General features: G+C 53.2%; 1 protein-coding gene across 1 annotated transcript in view; it reads right to left on the reverse strand.

The window, feature by feature from the left end:
- The window catches only part of PAXIP1 (PAX interacting protein 1), a 145,117-nt gene that overhangs the window by 97,270 nt on the left and 28,126 nt on the right, over window positions 1–19,721 (reverse strand). The window contains exons 4-6 of the mRNA XM_075315437.1: window positions 18,873–18,936; window positions 17,463–17,576; window positions 16,728–17,375 (exon numbers count right to left, since the gene is read on the reverse strand). Of these exons, the coding sequence (XP_075171552.1) occupies window positions 16,728–17,375; window positions 17,463–17,576; window positions 18,873–18,936 (826 nt within the window). The remainder of the gene's footprint in view (window positions 1–16,727; window positions 17,376–17,462; window positions 17,577–18,872; window positions 18,937–19,721) is intronic.

Genomic DNA, 19,721 nt, shown 5'->3' on the forward strand with positions numbered 1-19,721 from the left:
AGACATGGCGTAGGATGCAAAAGCCGAAGCTTGAGAAGTTAAGGCATCCATCTCAGGAATAGAGTCCCTGGTGAGTGAATGCATCTCCGCCAGAGAGGCAGAGACTGCCTTAAGAGCCCATACTGCCGCAAAAGATGGGGAGAACGAGGCTCCTGCCGCCTCATATACAGACTTGGCCAGAAGGTCAACCTGGCGGTCAGTGGGATTTTTAAGAGAAGTGCCATCAGCCACAGCTACGACTGTGCGGGCTGAGATTCTGGACACCGGAGGGTCTACCTTTGGGGACTGGGCCCATTCCTTAACCACCTCTGGTGGAAAAGGAAAACGGTCATCTGAACTACGCTTCAGAAAGCGTTTGTCAGGACAGGCCCTGGGCTTGTTAACAGTGGTCTGAAAGCTGGAGTGGTTAAAAAACATACTTTTAGCTTTCTTAGGTGAGGTAAACTGGTGTACCTCTACCAGAGAGGTTTGTTCCTCTGACTCTGGTGGGTTGAGGTTCAGAACGGAGTTAATGGACGCAATCAAGTCACTAACATCCGCATCACCCTCAGACAAATCAATGGGGTACATAGAAGTAGCGTCTGAGCCCACAGTAAACGAATCCCCCTCGCCCTGCACGTCGGCACGTGAATCAGAGCCGTGGGACGAGGGAGGAGAAGGGTCCCTACGTCTCCGTTTAGGGGGACTGGGACCTAGAACATGCTCTGAGGGCTCCGCAGAGCTCTGAGCAGCAGAGACACTCTGAGGGGGGGGCTGATGCATAGACAGCAGTGTCCGGGACAGCTGCCCCATGGAGTCTGCAAAAGACTGGGAAATAGCTTGTGAAAAAGATGCTACCCAAGCCGGGGGATCAGCCACCTGGGCTGGAGCGGCCGGAGGAGCCCCTGAGGAGGCTCCAGGCTGAGACACAACCATATTAGCACAGGCATCACAATGTGGGAATGTGCTCGGCTCTGGCAGAATGCGCTTACATGCAGTGCAAAAAGCATACATGTTTGCAGCCATGCTCCGGGTGACAGACATGCTGCTGATGGGGGGGCTCTGCAGCAATAAAACACTCCTGTAGAATGCCTGAAAGTGTATATAAAAAGCCCACAACCAGAGGTTGTGGCTTACCACACCACTCTCTATGTGCCCTCCGGATTCCACAGCTCCAAGTCCCAGTGAAGCGACAGCTTTCCCAAAACAGCAACAGCTGCAGCTCCCAGCGCCGTCCAGTGTAAGAACGCTGAGAAAATGGCGCTGGGAGGAGGAGGGGGGGCGTGTATAAGCCCAGGAGCGGGAAAAACGGAGGGCAGAGAGATACAGGACGAGGTACAGGGGAGGGCACATCTCTCCAGAGAGGAGAGTCCTCCCCTCTGCTGGCCGGGCGGTGGGCGGCGCCGTATGCAAAACATGCAGGGAGCCGAAAACGAAACTAGGCCCAAACTGAAGCCGGGGCCTAGATTTCAAAACGCGGCCGAGCAGCAGGCACCTTCGGCGCGGTTCTCAGAGGAAACTCCCAGAACCGGCCGAAATTTACAGTAAAGTTACAACACATACTGTCCCCCAAATAAAAGTACCCGGGACCCCTGAAAAACGTCTCAATACTTAGCTCTTGAGACGCAGGGCCATGTCCCTGGAGAGGGGGGTAAACGCTCCTTCCAGCAGGGACCAGACAGGGCTGCGGATGAAGCCGGCCTCCTGCAAGCAGAGAGGACCGTGATGGCTCCCACTTCAAACAGAGCCTCGACAGAGGATGCGAAGGAGCTCGGCATGTGAAGGCTCCAGCCTTATTAAAGTCAACCTTAACAGGACCCCGCAGAGTGGGGCGTGAAGGGACATGCCGAGAGTCCAGACTGGACCCGCTTTTCTTCCAAATCTTTAAAAATAAAAATGAAAAATATCAGAGAATGCAAGTGTGTGTGACCTCCTGGAACACAAAGCAATGAACTGGGTAGATTGTCATCCAGGGGGTGTATATAGCCGGAGGGAGGAGCTACACGTTTGAGTGTAGTACTTTGTGTGTCCTCCGGAGGCAGTAGCTATACACCCATGGTTTGGGTCTCCCATAAGGAACGATAAAGAAATAATACCTCGTAATAGAGCCGTAAAACGGCCCCTTCCTACAGGTGGGCAACCGCCGCCTGAAGGACTCGCCTACCTAGGCTGGCATCTGCCGAAGCATAGGTATGCACCTGATAGTGTTTCGTGAAAGTGTGCAGACTCGACCAGGTAGCCGCCTGACACACCTGCTGAGCCGTAGCCTGGTGCCGCAAAGCCCAGGACGCACCCACGGCTCTGGTAGAATGGGCCTTCAGCCCTGAGGGAACCGGAAGCCCAGAGGAACGGTAGGCTTCGAGAATTGGTTCCTTGATCCACCGAGCCAGGGTTGATTTGGAAGCCTGTGACCCTGTACGCTGGCCAGCGACAAGGACAAAGAGTGCATCTGAGCGGCGCAGGGGCGCCGTACGAGAAATGTAGAGTCTGAGTGCTCTCACCAGATCCAACAAGTGCAAATCTTTTTCACATTGGTGAACTGGATGTGGACAAAGAGAAGGTAAGGAGATATCCTGATTGAGATGAAAGGGGGATACCACCTTAGGGAGAAATTCCGGAACCGGACGCAGAACCACCTTGTCCTGGTGAAACACCAGGAAAGGAGCCTTGCATGACAGCGCTGCTAGCTCAGACACTCTCCGAAGTGATGTGACTGCTACTAGGAAGACCACTTTCTGCGAAAGGCGTGAAAGAGAAATATCCTTCATTGGCTCAAAAGGTGGTTTCTGAAGAGCCATCAGCACCCTGTTCAGATCCCAGGGTTCTAACGGACGCTTGTAAGGAGGAACTATGTGACAAACCCCCTGCAGGAACGTGCGCACCTTTGGAAGTCTGGCTAGGCGCTTCTGGAAAAACACAGAGAGCGCAGAGACTTGTCCCTTAAGAGAACCGAGCGACAAACCCTTTTCCAATCCGGATTGAAGGAAGGAAAGAAAAGTGGGCAAGGCAAATGGCCAGGGAGTAAAACCCTGATCAGCGCACCAGGATAAGAATATTCTCCACGTCCTGTGATAGATCTTGGCGGACGTTGGTTTCCTAGCCTGTCTCATAGTGGCAATGACCTCTTGAGATAACCCTGAAGATGCTAGGATCCAGGACTCAATGGCCACACAGTCAGGTTGAGGGCCGCAGAATTCAGATGGAAAAACGGCCCTTGAGACAGCAAGTCTGGTCGGTCTGGTAGTGCCCACGGTTGACCCACCGTGAGATGCCACAGATCCGGGTACCACTACCTCCTCGGCCAGTCTGGAGCGACGAGGATGGCGCGGCGGCAGTCTGACCTGATCTTGCGTAACACTCTGGGCAACAGTGCCAGAGGAGGAAACACATAAGGCAGTTGAAACTGCGACCAATCCTGAACTAATGCGTCTGCCGCCAGAGCTCTGTGATCTTGAGACCGTGCCATGAATGCCGGGACCTTGTTGTTGTGCCGGGACGCCATTAGGTCGACGTCCGGCATCCCCCAGCGGCAACAGATCTCTTGAAATTCGTCCGGGTGAAGGGACCATTCCCCTGCGTCCATGCCCTGACGACTGAGAAAGTCTGCTTCCCAGTTTTCTACGCCCGGGATGTGAACTGCGGATATGGCGGATGCAGTGGCTTCCGCCCACAGCAGAATCCGCCGGACTTCCTGGAAGGCTTGCCGACTGCGTGTGCCGCCCTGGTGGTTGATGTATGCCACCGCTGTGGAGTTGTCCGACTGAATTCGGATCTGTTTGCCTTCCAGCCACGGCTGGAACGCTTTTAGGGCAAGATACACTGCCCTTATCTCCAGAACATTGATCTGCAGGGAGGACTCTGGCTGAGTCCAGGTACCCTGGGCCCTGTGGTGGAGAAAGACTGCTCCCCACCCTGACAGGCTCGCGTCCGTCGTGACCACCGCCCAGGATGGTGGTAGGAAGGATTTCCCCTTCGACAATGAAGTGGGAAGAAGCCACCACCGAAGAGAGGCTTTGGCTGCCTGAGAAAGGGAGACGTTCCTGTCGAGGGACGTCGACTTCCTGTCCCACTTGCGGAGAATGTCCCATTGAAGTGGACGCAGATGAAACTGCGCAAAAGGAACTGCCTCCATTGCTGCCACCATCTTCCCTAGGAAGTGCATGAGGCGCCTCAAGGGGTGTGACTGGCCCTGAAGGAGAGATTGCACCCCTGTCTGTAGTGAACGCTGTTTGTCCAGCGGAAGCTTCACTATCGCTGGAAGAGTATGAAACTCCATGCCAAGATATGTCAGTGATTGGGCCGGTGTCAGATTTGACTTTGTGAAATTGATGATCCACCCGAATCTCTGAAGAGTCTCCAGAGCAATGTCCAGGCTGTGTTGGCATGCCACTCGGGAGGGTGCCTTGACAAGCAGATCGTCTAAGTAAGGGATCACCGAGTGTCCCTGAGAGTGTAGGACTGCTACAACTGCTGCCATGACCTTGGTGAAGACCCGTGGTGCTGTCGCCAGGCCGAAAGGCAGTGCCACGAACTGAAGGTGTTCGTCCCCGATGGCGAAACGCAGGAAGCGCTGATGCTCTGGTGCAATCGGTACGTGGAGATAAGCATCTTTGATGTCGATTGATGCTAGGAAATCTCCTTGGGACATTGAGGCGATGACGGAGCGGAGCGATTCCATCCGGAACCGCCTGGTTTTCACGTGTTTGTTGAGCAGTTTTAGGTCCAGAACAGGACGGAAAGATCCGTCCTTTTTTTGGCACCACAAACAAGTTGGAGTAAAAACCGTGACCCTGTTGCTGAAGAGGAACAGGGATCACCACTCCTTCTGCCTTCAGAGTGCACACCGCCTGAAGAAGAGCATCGGCTCGCTCGGGGGGCGGAGATGTTCTGAAGAAACGAGTCGGAGGACGAGAGCTGAGCTCTATCCTGTAACCGTGAGACAGAATGTCTCTCACCCAACGGTCTTGTACCTGTGGCAACCAGGCGTCGCAAAAGCGGGAGAGCCTGCCACCGACCGAGGATGCGGCGTGAAGAGGCCGAAAGTCATGAGGAGGCCGCTTTGGGAGCGGTTCCTCCGGCGGTCCTTTTAGGACGTGACTTAGACCGCCATGAATCGGAGTTCGTCTGACCCTTCTGTGGCCTGTTGGACGAGGAGAATTGAGACCTGCCCGCGGGCCGAAAGGACCGAAACCTCGATTGTACCTTCCGTTGTTGAGGTCTTTTTGGTTTGGACTGGGGTAAGGACGAGTCCTTTCCCTTGGATTGTTTAATGATTTCATCCAATCGCTCACCAAACAGGCGGTCGCCAGAAAATGGCAACCCGGTTAAGAACTTTTTGGAGGCAGAGTCTGCCTTCCATTCACGTAGCCACATGGCCCTGCGGACTGCCACCGAATTGGCGGATGCTACCGCCGTACGGCTCGTAGAGTCCAGGACAGCATTAATGGCGTATGACGCAAACGCCGACGCCTGAGAGGTTAATGACACCACCTGCGGAGCAGAGGCCCGTGTGACTGCATTAATCTGCGAGTGACAAGCTGAGATAGCTTGGAGCGCCCATACGGCTGCGAATGCCGGAGCAAAGGACGCGCCGATAGCCTCATAGATGGATTTCAACCAGAGCTCCATCTGCCTGTCAGTGGCATCTTTGAGTGAGGCCCCATCTTCCACTGCAACTATGGATCTAGCCGCCAGTCTGGAGACTGGAGGATCCACCTTGGGACACTGAGCCCAACCCTTGACAACGTCAGGGGGAAAGGGATAACGTGTGTCCTTAAGTCGCTTAGAAAAGCGCTTATCTGGACAAGCTCGGTGTTTCTGGACTGCCTCTCTGAAATCGGAGTGATCCAGGAACATACTCATTGTACGCTTGGGAAACCTAAAACGGAATTTCTCCTGCTGAGAAGCTGACTCCTCAATTGGAGGAGCTGGGGGAGAAAGATCCAACACCTGATTGATGGTCGCAATAAGGTCGTTCACTATGGCGTCCCCTTCTGGTGTATCTAGGTTGAGAGCGGCTTCAGGATCAGAGTCCTGATCTGCCCCCTCCGCTTCATCCTCTAGAGAGTCCTCCTGCTGAGACCCTGAGCAGTGTGATGAAGTCGAGGGAAGCTCCCAGCGACCCCGCTTAGGTGGTCTGGGACTGCGGTCCGTGTCAGAGACCTCACCTTGAGACCTATGAGTCACCCCAGGAGCACTTTGCTGCTCCAACCGAGGGGGGCCTGGGGTCAATGATTCAACAGTGCCCGGGGCCTGTGTTACAGGTCTGGACTGCAAAGCTTCTAGTATCTTAGCAGACCATCTATCCATAGTCTCAGAAAGTTTGTCAGCGAATACTGCAAACTCCGTCCCTGTCACCTGGACAGTGGCAGCCGGTGTTTCTACCTGGGCCGAGGGTCCCACTAGTGGCTGAGGCTCCGGCTGAGTAAGTACCATAGGTGCCGAGCATTGCACACAATGAGGGTAGGTGGAACCTGCAGGTAGTATAGACGCACATGAGGTACAGGTTGCAAAGTAAGCCTGTGCTTTGGCACCCTTGCTATTTGCAGACGACATGCTGTTGTCTCCTCTGAGCACTGCCCTTATCTCCAAAAACCAATGCGACCGTACAGAGTAAATGTATAGCATATAAACCTATATATATACACTTCGGCACCCAGGGGGGCCAGCACCTAGAAACAGGTGCGGCTTACCGACCGCCCAAAGCGGTTGTGTGACCACCAGATTCCCTGCCTGGATCTCCCAGAGCCGTTTGTCTCTCCTCTCTAGCTTCAGAAGTGCTGACAGGAATGGCTGCCAGCGTTCTGTGAGGAGGAGGGGGCCGTGGGCGTGCCCAAGAAAGTGCGGGAATCTGGTGTCCCACTGTGCTCAGTGAGGGGGGGAGGAGGATACAAAGTATGCTCCAGCCCTCAGCGCTGACGTCCAGTGCAGCGTCCCTCCCTTCCCCTGACTGACAGGCCCGGGGGCGGGAATATGCGGTACTAGGCCGCAAAAGCCGGGGACTAAAGTTATAAGCGCGGCCGGCAAACAAGCGCGGTCAGCGCGGTAGTCCCGGCGCACTAACACACCCAGCAGTGCTGCAGCGTGTATGACACAAGCGCTCCATGCGCTGTCCCCAAGGGGACACAGAGTACCTCACAGTAGCAGGGCCTTGTCCCTGACGATACCCAGCTCCTGTCCAGCAGATTCCCCAGGGGCTGCGGAGGGAGCACGGTCCCAGTGTCTGGAGACCGATTAGGATCCCACTTCACCCAGAGCCCCTAGGGGATGGGGAAGGAAAACAGCATGTTGGCTCCTGCCTATGTACCCGCAATGGGTACCTCAACCTTAACCGCACCGCCGACCAGAGTGGGGTGAGAAGGGAGCATGCTGGGGGCCCTATATGGGCCCACTTTTCTTCCATCCGAAATAGTCAGCAGCTGCTGCTGACTAAATTGTGGAGCTATGCGTGCATGTGTGCCTCCTTCGCACAAAGCATAAAAACTGAGGAGCCCGTGACTCACGGGGGGGTGTATAGGCAAAAGGGGAGGGGCTTTACACTTTTAAGTGTAATACTTTGTGTGGCCTCCGGAGGCAGAAGCTATACACCCGATTGTCTGGGTCTCCCAATGGAGCGACAAAGAAAAGTGTGCAGACTGGACCACGTGGCAGCCTGACAAACCTGCTGAGCCGTAGCCTGGTGCCTGAAAGCCCAGGAGGCACCGACAGCTCTGGTCGAGTGCGCCTTAATCCCTGGCGGGGGAGGCACCTGAGAACACTGGTAGGCATCGGTGATAGCCGACCTGATCCAACGAGCTAGGGTCGGTTTAGAAGCAGCGAGACCCTTGCGCTGACCAGTGGTTAGCACAAAAAGTGAGGTGCACCGCCTAAAAACGGCGGTGCGTGACACATAGATTCGGAGCGCTCGCACCAAATCCAAGGTATGCAACGCCTTTTCAAAGCGATGCACAGGGGCCGGACAAAGAGAAGGCAATGAAATGTCCTGGTTAAGGTGGAAAGGAGACACCACCTTAGGGAGAAAGTCCGGAGACGGACGAAGAACCACCTTGTCTTGGTGAAACACCAAAAAGGGGGATTCCGAAGAGAGCGCAGCCAAATCAGAAACTCTCCTGAGAGACGTTATGGCTACTAGAAAAACAACTTTCTGTGAAAGTCGAAACAAGGGAACCTCCCTGAGAGGCTCAAAGGGGGGTTTCTGTAAGGCCGTGAGGACCAGATTAAGGTCCCAGGGATCCAAGGGCCACCGGTAAGGAGGAATGATGTGAGATGCGCCCTGCATGAAAGTGCGCACCTGAGCCAGTCGGGCGATACGCCGCTGGAACAATACCGACAGAGCCGACACCTGTCCCTTGAGGGAATTGAGGGACAGCCCTAGCTGTAGACCGGACTGTAGAAAAGACAGGATGGTCGGCAAGGAGAACGGCCAAGGAGCATGGTCGGAAGAGCGACACCAGGACAGGAAAATCCTCCAAGTCCTGTGGTAAATCTTGGCCGAGGAAGACTTCCGAGCCTGAGTCATGGTGGAGATGACCTCCGAAGGAATGCCTGAAGCCGTCAGGATCCAGGACTCAAGAGCCACGCCGTCAATCTGAGAGCCGCAGAATTCTGGCGGAAGAACGGACCTTGACAGAGAAGGTCTGGGCGGTCCGAGAGATGCCACGGCACCTCTACGGACAGACGGAGCAGGTCTGGGTACCAAGCTCGCCTGGGCCAGTCCGGAGCAATGAGCATGACTCGACGGCCCTCCATTCTGATCTTGCGCAGAACCCTGGGCAAGAGCGCTAGAGGGGGAAACACATAGGCCAGACGGAACTGAGACCAATCTTGAACCAGTGCGTCTGCTGCGAAGGCTTGAGGATCGTGGGAGCGAGCCACGTAAACCGGAACCTTGTTGTTGTGCCGGGATGCCATTAGGTCCACTTCCGGAGTGCCCCACTTGCGGCAGATTGATCTGAACACTGACGGGTGCAGGGCCCACTCGCCGCTGTCCACGGTTTGACGGCTGAGGTAGTCGGCCTCCCAGTTTTCCACGCCTGGGATGTGGACTGCAGACATGGTGGACTTCGAGTCCTCCGTCCACTGGAGGATTCGTTGAACCTCCAACATCGCCAGACGGCTGTGAGTCCCGCCCTGGTGATTGATGTAGGCAACCGCTGTCGCGTTGTCCGACTGAACTCGAATGTGCTTGCCCGCCAACAGGTGGTGAAAGGCTAGGAGAGCTAGAAACACAGCTCTGATCTCCAGCACATTGATCGAGAGGGCTGATTCGGACGGAGTCCAAGTGCCCTGTGCTCGGTGATGGAGAAATACTGCTCCCCAACCGGAGAGGCTGGCATCCGTGGTGAGGATCACCCAGGACGGCGTCAGGAAAGAGCGTCCCTGAGCAGAGAGAGGGGCCGAAGCCACCACTGAAGGGAGCTCCTGGTCTGTGACGACAGAGCCACCTGCCTGTGCAAGGAAGAGATCCGCTTGTCCCAACAGCGGAGAATGTCCAGCTGCAGGGGACGCAGATGGAACTGAGCAAAGGGGACCGCTTCCATGGACGCCACCATCTGACCCAGCACCTGCATGAGGTGTCTGATGGAATGACGGCGGTGCCTCAGCAGAGAGCGCACCGCCAGACGAAGGGACTGCTGTTTGACTAAGGGCAACTTGACAAGTGCCGGCAGAGTCTCGAATTGCATCCCTAGGTACAAAAGCACCTGGGTCGGGGTCAGAGTGGACTTGGGCAGGTTGACAAGCCACCCGAACTGAACTAGCGTGGCGAGAGTGAGAGAGACACTCCGCTGGCAGTCTGCACTGGATGAGGCCTTGACTAGAAGGTCGTCCAGGTAAGGAATCACTGCCAACCCCTGGAGGTGCAGGACCGCAACCACTGCTGCCATGACCTTGGTGAATACTCGAGGGGCCGTGGCTAAGCCGAAGGGGAGAGCCACGAATTGGAAATGTTCCTCTCCGATCGCAAAGCGTAGCCAACGCTGGTGTGAAACCGCAATAGGCACATGCAGATAGGCATCTCTGATGTCGATGGATGCCAGAAAATCTCCTTGGGTCATTGAGGCAATGACCGATCTCAGAGATTCCATGCGAAAGTGCCGCACCTGAATATGCTTGTTGAGAAGCTTGAGATCCAGGATGGGTCGGAAGGAACCGTCCTTTTTGGGGACTAGAAAGAGGTTTGAGTAGAAACCGCTGAACCGTTCCCGGGCGGGAACCGGAACAATTACACCGTTGGCCTGCAGGGATGCCACGGCCTGAGAAAAGGCGGCGGCTTTGGAGCAGGGGGGGGTGGACAGAAAAAATCTGTTTGGCGGGCTGGAAGCAAATTCTATCCTGTAGCCGTGGGAGATGATATCCCGCACCCACTGATCGGAGACGTGTTGAAACCACACGTCGCCAAAGTGGGAGAGCCTGCCACCGACCAAGGACGTTGCTGGCGCGGCCGGATAGTCACGAGGAGGCCGCCTTAATGGCAGCGGCTCCTCCGGTCTTTTGAGGACGCGGCTTCGCGCGCCAGTTGGATTTACGATCCTTGGCTGCGGTAGTGGACGAGGCCGAGGGCTTAGAGGATGACCAGTTAGAGGAACGAAAGGAACGAAACCTCGATTGGTTCCTGCCCTGGACAGGTTTCTTGGCTTTAGCTTGTGGCAAGGAAGTACTCTTCCCGCCAGTAGCTTCCTTAATTATGTCATCCAGCTGTTCCCCAAACAGCCGGGACCCAGTAAAAGGGAGACTCGCAAGGTACTTCTTAGAGGAAGCGTCTGCTTTCCACTCTCGAAGCCACAAGATCCTGCGGATCGCGAGGGAGTTAGCGGAGGCCACCGCCGTGCGGTGAGAAGCCTCCAGGATGGCAGACATGGCGTAGGATGCAAAAGCCGAAGCTTGAGAAGTTAAGGCATCCGTCTCAGGAATAGAGTCCCTGGAGAGGGAATGAATCTCCGCCAGAGAGGCAGAGATTGCCTTAAGAGCCCACACTGCCGCAAAAGACGGAGAGAACGAGGCTCCTGCCGCCTCATATACAGACTTGGCCAGAAGGTCAACCTGGCGGTCAGTGGGATCCTTAAGAGAAGTGCCATCAGCCACAGCTACGAATGTGCGGGCTGAGATCCTGGACACCGGAGGGTCTACCTTTGGGGACTGGGCCCAGTCCTTAACCACCTCCGGTGGAAAAGGAAAACGGTCATCTGAACTACGCTTCGGAAAACGTTTGTCAGGACAGGCTCTGGGCTTGTTAACAGTGGTGTGAAAGCTGGAGTGGTTAAAAAACTCCTAGGTTTCTTAGGAGAGGTAAACTGGTGTACCTCTATCAGAGAGGGTTGTTCCTCTGACTCTTGTGGGTTGAGGTTCAGTACGGAGTTAATGGACGCAATCAAGTCACTAACATCCGCATCACCCTCAGACAAGTCAATGGGGTACATAGAGGCAGCGTCTGAGCCCACAGTAAACGAATCCTCCTCGCCCTGCACATCGGCTTGTGAATCAGAGCCGTGGGACGAGGAAGGAGAAGGTTCCCTGCGTCTCCGTTTAGGGGGACGGGGGTCCTAGGACATGCTCTGAGGGCTCTGCAGAGCTCGGAGCCGCAGAGACACCCTGAGAGGGGGGCTGATGCATAGACAGCAGTGTCCGGGACAGCTGCCCCATGGAGTCGGCAAAAGACTTGGAAATAGCTTGTGAAAAGGAAGCTACCCAAGCCGGGGATTCAGCCACCGGGGCCGGAGCAGCCGGAGGAACCCCTGAGGAGGCTCCAGGCTGAGACACAAACATGTTAGCACAGGCATCACAATGTGGGTATGTGCTTGGCTCTGGCAGAATGAGCTTACACGCAGTGCATATAGCGTACATGTTTGCAGCCTTGCTCCTAGTGACAGACATGCTGCTGAGGTGGAAGCTCTGCAGCCAGAATACACTCCTGTAGAATGCCTGAGAGTGTAATAAAAGTCCACAACCGAAGGTTGTGGCTTACCAGCCCGCTCTCTCTGTGTGCCCTCCGGATTCCACCGCTCAAAGACCCTGTGAAGCGTCAGCCTTCCTGACAGTATGCAGCTGCAGCATCCAGCGCCTTCCAGTGCAAGAACGCTGAGAAAATGGCGCTGGGAGAAGGAGGGGGGCGTGTATAAGCCCAAAAGCGGGAAAAACGGAGGGCAGAGAGATACAGGGAGAGATACAGGGAGAGATACAGGGGAGGGAACATCTCCCCAGAGAGGAGTGCCCTCCCCTCTGCTGGTCGGGCGGTGGGCGGCGCTGTATGCAAAACATGCAGAGAAGCCGAAACCGAAACTAGGCCCAAACTGAAGCCGGGGCCTAGATTTTAAAATGCGGCCGACGAGCAGGCACCTTCGGCGCGGTTCTCAGGGGAAACCCCCAGAACCGGCCGGAATTAACAGTAACGCTAAAGCACATACTGTCCCCCAAATAAAAGTACCCGGGACCCCTGAAAAAACGTCTCAATACTTAGCTTTTGAGACGCAGGGCCATGTCCCTGAGTGGGGGTTAACGCTCCTTCCAGCAGGGACCAGACAGGGCTGCGGATGGAGACCGGCCTTCTGCAAGCAGAGAGGACCGTGGAGGCTCCCACTTCAAACAGAGCCTCGACAGAGGATGTGAAGGAGCGCGGCATGTGAAGGCTCCAGCCTTATAAAGTCAACCTTAACAGCACCCGACAGAGTGGGATGTGAAGGGACATGCCGGGAGTCCAGACTGGACCCGCTTTTCTTCCAAATCTTTAAAATTAAAATAAAAAAATATCAGAGAATGCAAGTGTGTGATCCTCCTGAAACACAAAGCATTGAACTGGGTAGATTGTCATCCAGGGGGTGTATATAGCCCGGAGGGAGGAGCTACACGTTTGAGTGTAGTACTTTGTGTGTCCTCCGGAGGCAGAAGCTATACACCCATGGTTTGGGTCTCCCATAAGGAACGATAAAGAAAGGGAGCCCAGCAAGGTACTTCTTTGAAGAAGCATCTGCCTTCCACTCTCGAAGCCACAAGATCCTGCGGATAGCGAGGGAGTTAGCCGAAGCCACCGCAGTGCGGTGAGAAGCCTGCAGCATGGCAGACATGGCATAGGATGAAAAAGCTGAAGCTTGGGAAGTTAAGGTAACCATTTCGGGCATAGATTCCCTGGCGAGGGAATGCATCTCCTCTAGAGAAGCAGAGATGGCTTTGAGAGCCCACACTGCTGCAAAAGTTGGGGAGAACGAGGCCCCTGCCGCCTCATATACGGATTTGGCCAGAAGGTCAACCTGGCGGTCAGTGGAATCCTTAAGAGAGGTGCCATCAGCCACTGATACAACGGTCCGGGCTGAGAGTCTAGACACCGGGGGGTCTACCTTTGGTGAATGAGCCCACTCCTTGACCACCTCAGGTGGAAAGGGAAAACGGTCATCAGAACCACGCTTTGGGAAGCGTTTGTCAGGACAGGCCCTAGGCTTGGTCACAGCGGCCTGAAAACTGGAGTGGTTAAAAGAACACACTCCTTGTCCTCTTAGGCAAGGTAAACTGGTGCTTTTCTGCCAGAGAGGGTTGCTCCTCTGATACTGGCGGATTGAGATCCAGTACAGAATTAATGGACGCAATCAAATCACTAACATCTGAATCACTTTCGGACAGATCAATGGGGCACATGGAGTTAGCCTCCGAGGCCCCTGTAAAGGCATCCTCCTCGTCCTGCGAGTCAGCTTCTGAAAAAGAGCCGCGGGACGAGGAAGGAGAGGTAGCCCTGCGTCTCCTCTTAGGAGGACGGGGTCTGGGACCAGATGATGAATCCTCTGTGAGCTCCGGTCCTGAGAGAGCCCTAGCAGCAGAGGCACCCTGTGAAGGGGGCTGATGCATGTTCAGCAAAGTCCTGGACAGCTGTCCCATGGAGTCGGCAAAAGACTGGGAGATAGACCTAGATAAGGATTCTACCCAAGCCGGGGGTTCAGCCACAGGAGCCGGAGCAGCCGGAGAGACCACTGGAGGTGCGATTCTAGGCTGAGGCATTGTCAGGTTAGAGCAGGCATCACAATGTGGATAGGTGCTCGGTTCAGGCAGTAGGAGCTTACATGCAGTGCATACTGAATACAGCTTTGGAGCCTTGCTCCTCATGTGAGACATGCTGCTGGAGTGGGGGCTCTGCCAGAATGACCCCCAGAGAGTATATACAGAGGTCCACAACCAGAGGTTGTGGCTTACCAGACCGCTGGAGCGGTGTTGTGTGCCCTCCAGATCCCGAAGCCCGGACCCCCAAGCACCTCAGCAGGGATGCTGCAGACCAGTGCTGATCGCAGGGAAAAACGCTGAGGAAATGGCCGCCGGAGCGAAGAGAGGGGGCGGGACTCACTCTGGGAGCGGGATCTGGAGGGCCATAGAGACTTACAGGGGAGGAGACATGTACCCAGTGAGGAGTGTCCCTCCCCTGTGCAGAACGGCGCTGGGCGGAGCCGCACTGTCCCTCTGCATGAAAGACATGCGAGGGCAGTGAAACCGAAAGTAGGCCTCCGGCGAAGCCGGGGACTAAATTTGAGCGGTGCGGCCGGCGCGCAGGCACCATCGGCGCGGTTCTCAGGCGACAGCCAGAGAACCCGCCGGAAATGTCATAAAACTCACTCAGCACACTCTCCCACAACAATAAAGTACAGGGACCCCTAATATATAAACGTCTCAGGTACTTAGCTTGCTGAGACGCAGGGTTCCAAGTCCCTGGGGATGAGTGCTCCGGTCCAGCAGGATCCTGAAGGGCTGCGGATGGAGACCGGTTTCCTGCCAAGCATGGAGAACCGTGCTGGCTCCCACTTCAAGCCAGAGCTCAGGAGGGATGGTGAAGGAGCACGGCATGTAAGGCTCCAGCCTTGTAATCAACCTTAACAGCACCGCCGACACAGTGGGGTGAGAAGGGACATGCCGGGGGTCCAGGCTTGGACCCGCTTTTCTTCAAACTCTTTCCAAAAATCAAAAATCAGATGAGAATGCATGTGTGGATGTATGCCTCCTGAACACAAAGCGATAAACTGGCTAGATCTGGTTCTCCAGGGGGTGTATAAGCTCAGAGGGAGGAGCTACACTTTTGAGTGTAGTACTTTGTGTGTCCTCCGGAGGCAGAAGCTATACACCCAATGTCTGGGTCTCCCATAGGAACGATAAAGAAAAAATAATATCACACTACGGATGGCATACCCATCTCATACAGATGGCATACCCATGTCATACAGATGGCATACCCATGTCATGCAGATGGCATACCCATGTCATGCAGATGGCATACCCATGTCATGCAGATGGCATACCCATGTCATGCAGATGGCATACCCATGTCATACAGATGGCATACCCATGTCATACAGATGGCATACCCATGTCATACAGATGGCATACCCATGTCATACAGATGGCATACCCATGTCATACAGATGGCATACCCATGTCATACAGATGGCATACCCATGTCATACAGATGGCATACCCATGTCATACAGATGGCATACCCATGTCATACCCATGGTATACAGATGGCATACAGATGGCATACCCATGGCATACAGATGGCATACCCATGGCATACACAGGTCACATGGATCTTTGGGGTTAAAAATCTACAGACTTGCATAGCACTCGCATGACACTCACATGTCATACGGATGCTAGATAAGAGGCACACATCATATGCATGACACTCACCCCACTTTACTGGGCGAGTATCGTGGTGATTATTTAATCGCAGATGAAAAAGAGCCCTAACTTATATACTCCCTGCGGCTGCTCGCTTTCAGTTATCAGGTCAGTGCAGGGAGCGGATACAGTCACCACTGTGTCATTGAGAACCAGCTGTAATCACCTTCCGGCGTTTTGATTGACAGATTGCTGAGGTGTGCATTTTCAGACTAGGCAACCAGTCTAAGTGCTGGGGGGGGGGATTACAGCCGCACTCACAGTATAGTGAGCCATGACAGGAACCACTATTTGCATCTTCTCTATGACTGAGCAAGAAGCCACAGGGAGGATATATATTTATCTCCCTGTACCTGCAGCACGGTGGTTCAGTGGTTGGCACTATTGCTCTGCAGCGTTGGGGTACTGGGTTCAAATCCCAGCAAGGGGAACATCTGCAAGGAGTTTGTATGTTCTCCTCATGTTGGTATGAGTTTCCTCCAGGTTCTCTGGTTTCCTCCCACACTCCAAAGACATTCTGATAGTGAATTTAGATTGTGAGCCCCAATGGGGACAGTGATGGTAATCTCTGTAAAGTGCTGTAGAATATGATAGCGCTATATAAGTAATGCATAATAATGATAATAATAATACACGCTGCAGATTACCACTATATCGGCAGTAGGAGAGATAATTCTTTTTTACCGTTTCCACTCACAGTGATGGGGAGCCTGCCTCCACTGCTGGGTCACTAGTTTTCTTATTTGCAATACTTCTCTCGAAATCTCTTTTTACTAGCTGTGATGGGAGGTGATTGCTTAAGACCTTGGCCTCCTGGTGCAGCTGGATCTCCTGCCACTGATTGACAGCTTCATCCCTGAGCGCAGTGAGGGCAGAAAGCTATCAATCAGGTGTGGGAAGTCAGGAAATAGGCATTGCTCATAAAATAGGAGGAATCTGCACTCTGCTTCCATTGTAGCTAATAAAAAAGAAGCAATGCAAGAAAAAAGAAAAGTAAGTGACCCAGCAATGATATCAGGTTCTCTATCGTCAGAGAGGACCGATCCCTTTAAAAACGGGTTGTCTAAACAACATTGCATATTACACACATGCATAACACTTACGTGTGCTACATTTGATGGCCTAGTTATCTGCTGTATATCTGCGCTATTCGTGATGTTTCGTAGGGTCCTTGTCGCTGGACTACGAAACGCCATAATATCCGGCCGCTCTGAACTTGTTGTTCCAGGGACTGATGAGAGCAAACCACTTCGGGCATCAGGAGGCAAAATACTCCCTGGCACAGGCGGAACATTAGCACATAAATTAATCAGCCCCGAGTCTTTGCCATGAGGCAGCCTCCTCTTCGCAGTACTCATCTGCGGGATCTCTGCGGGGGTCCAGTTCAGATTTCGCTCTTGCTTCTCTGGTGAAGAGTCGTCAGAGTCGTCAAACATCAGCTCCTCTTTAATTTTTGCTGCGCTGCTTCGCTTGGGAGAAGTCTCCTGATCGGGCAGAGGAGAGCCCTCCCGGGATGATGCTGGACTGGATTTGGAGGAGTATCTGTCCTCATCGGCACTTGCGTTTTGCGAGTCCCTTTCATTTTCTTCCTCTTCATCCTCCTCTTCCTCATCCTCCTCCTCCTCATAGTATGTAAGACGTGGGTGGTAGGGCGCTTCGTCTTTTCTGATCTTCTCAGATATGCAGTCTACTACCCACTCTGGTGCAACTATTTTTATGTTCTCACGTTGATAGGCATATTCATATTTGGTCTGAAAAGAAGAGAAAGGCGCCATTGTGTAAAACATGAAATGATATCACGTAAAGAAAGAACGATAATCTCTCCAAATGGTTCTTACCCCTTTTGGCTCAGGAACAATTAGATGAGAGCACTTCTTATTAAGACTCAGCTGACAGTCCCCACCATAAAAGGTTATCAGGGCCCAAAGGGCATTTCGGTCATCAGGCGAAACCTAGCAAAAAAAACAAAAATAAAAAATGTTAAAAAAAACAATGGCGCGTAATAGACTATCTTAAATCCAAAAGGCCCCGTTACACGCTACCATATATCGGGCGATATGTCGTCGGGGTCACGGATTCGGTGACGCACAGCCAGCATCGTTTGACATATCGTAGCGTGTGACAGCTACGAGCGACGGTTAACGAGCAAAAACACTCACCTTATCGTTGCTCGTTGACACGTCGTTCCTTTTCAAAATATCGGTCAAATTCCTGGACGCAGGTCGTTCGTCGTTCCTGTGGCAGCACACATCGCTCCGTGTGACACCTCGGGAACGACGAACACAGCTTACCTACGTCCCGCCAGCAATTCGGAAGGAAGGAGGTGGGGAGGATGTTATGTCCCGCTCATCTCCGCCCTTCCGCATCTATTGGGCGGCCGCTGTGTGATGTCGAACGTCCCTCCCCTTCAGGAAGAGGATGTTCGCCGCCCATAGCGAGGTCGTTCGGGAGGTAAGTACGTGTGACAGGGGTGACCGACTTTGTGCGACACACAAACGATGTGAGCGGGTGCGATCGCACATGCGATCGCACGATAAATCAACGCGTGTAACAGGGTCTTAACACAATTCTGGCAGCGCTGGGGTCCTGGGTGCAAATCCCACCAAGGACAACACCTGCAGGGAGTTTGTATGTTCTCCCCGTGTTTGCGTGGGTTTCCTCCCATACTCCAAAGACATACAAATAGGAAATTTATGCATGTGCACACACATGGCTGAAAGTGTTCTCACCCTTGAAAATGTTCCAGAAAATGTAGCACTTCTCCCAGAAAATTATTGCAATTACACATGTTTTGTCATACACACTTATTTAATTTGGGTGTATTGGAAGAAAGAAAAAAAATAACAAAAAGGAAGAAGACAAATTGGACATAATTTCACTAAAAAAACCTCCTAAAGTGGGCCGGACAAAACTGTTGGCAACTATCCAAAATTGTGAGTAAACAACTTTGTTTCAAGCATGTGATGCTCACTCAAACTCAAACTGTGGCAAGTAATTGGTGTGGGCAATATGAAAATCACACCTGAAACCAGATAAAAAGGGGAGAAGTTGGGTCAATTTTTTCATTGTGTGTCTATGAGTATGCCAGACTAAGCATGGAGAGAGGAGAAGAGAACTGTCTGAGGACTTCAGAACAAAAATTGTGGACAAATATAAACTATCTAAAGATTACAAGTACACGTCCAGAGATCTTTCAAGGGTACCAACACTTTCAGCCAAGACATTGGTTTATAATAAGTCATACGTACCTGCGAGAGACAAGCCGTAACACCAAAAAATATCTGTCCTGATTCTGGAGAAAAGCCATTTTCACTGATTATTTTCATTAAGGAATAAACTTAATCATGAGAGAAATGCACAGATCATACAACACAACACGTTGGTCAGAAGCCAGGTTTATCATAAACGTATGGAGGACATTATTGGTTATCTGCTTGTGGCAATTTCTGTGTGTCCCAAACAAAATGTTGATCATTGAATATCCCACTGCACCATAAATTCAGCATTTTAAGCGGGCTTTACACGCTGCGATATCGGTACAGATATCGCTAGCGTGTGTACCCGCCCCCATCGTTTGTGCGACACGGGCATATCGCTGCCCGTCGAGCACAAAATCGCACACCCCCGTCACACGCACTTACCTGCCTTGCGGCGTCGCTCTGGCCGGCAATATGCCTCCTTTCTAAGGGGGCTGGTCGTGCGGCGTCACAGCGATGTCACACAGCAGGCGGCCAATAGAAGCGGAGGGGCGAAGATGAGCGGGACATAACATCCCGCCCACCTCCTTCCTTCCGCATTGGAGGCAGGTAAGGCGATGTTCCTCGCTCCTGCGGTGTCACACACAGTGATGTGTGCTGCCGCAGGAACGAGGAACAACATTGTTAATTAGAAGAGAACGATTTTTTTTTTCAGGACGACCTCTCCGCGGCAAATGATTTTGCCTGCTTTTGCGATCGTTTTCGGTCGCTCATAAGTGTCACACGCTGCGATATCGTTAATGACGTCACTAACGACGTGACCCCGACAATAAATCATTAACGATATCGTAGCGTGTAAAGCCCGCTTTAGGCCATGTGCACATGTTCAGTATTTGGTGA

Source organism: Anomaloglossus baeobatrachus, chromosome 6 (assembly GCF_048569485.1).
Source record: "Anomaloglossus baeobatrachus isolate aAnoBae1 chromosome 6, aAnoBae1.hap1, whole genome shotgun sequence".
Classification (NCBI taxonomy): Eukaryota; Metazoa; Chordata; class Amphibia; order Anura; family Aromobatidae; genus Anomaloglossus; species Anomaloglossus baeobatrachus.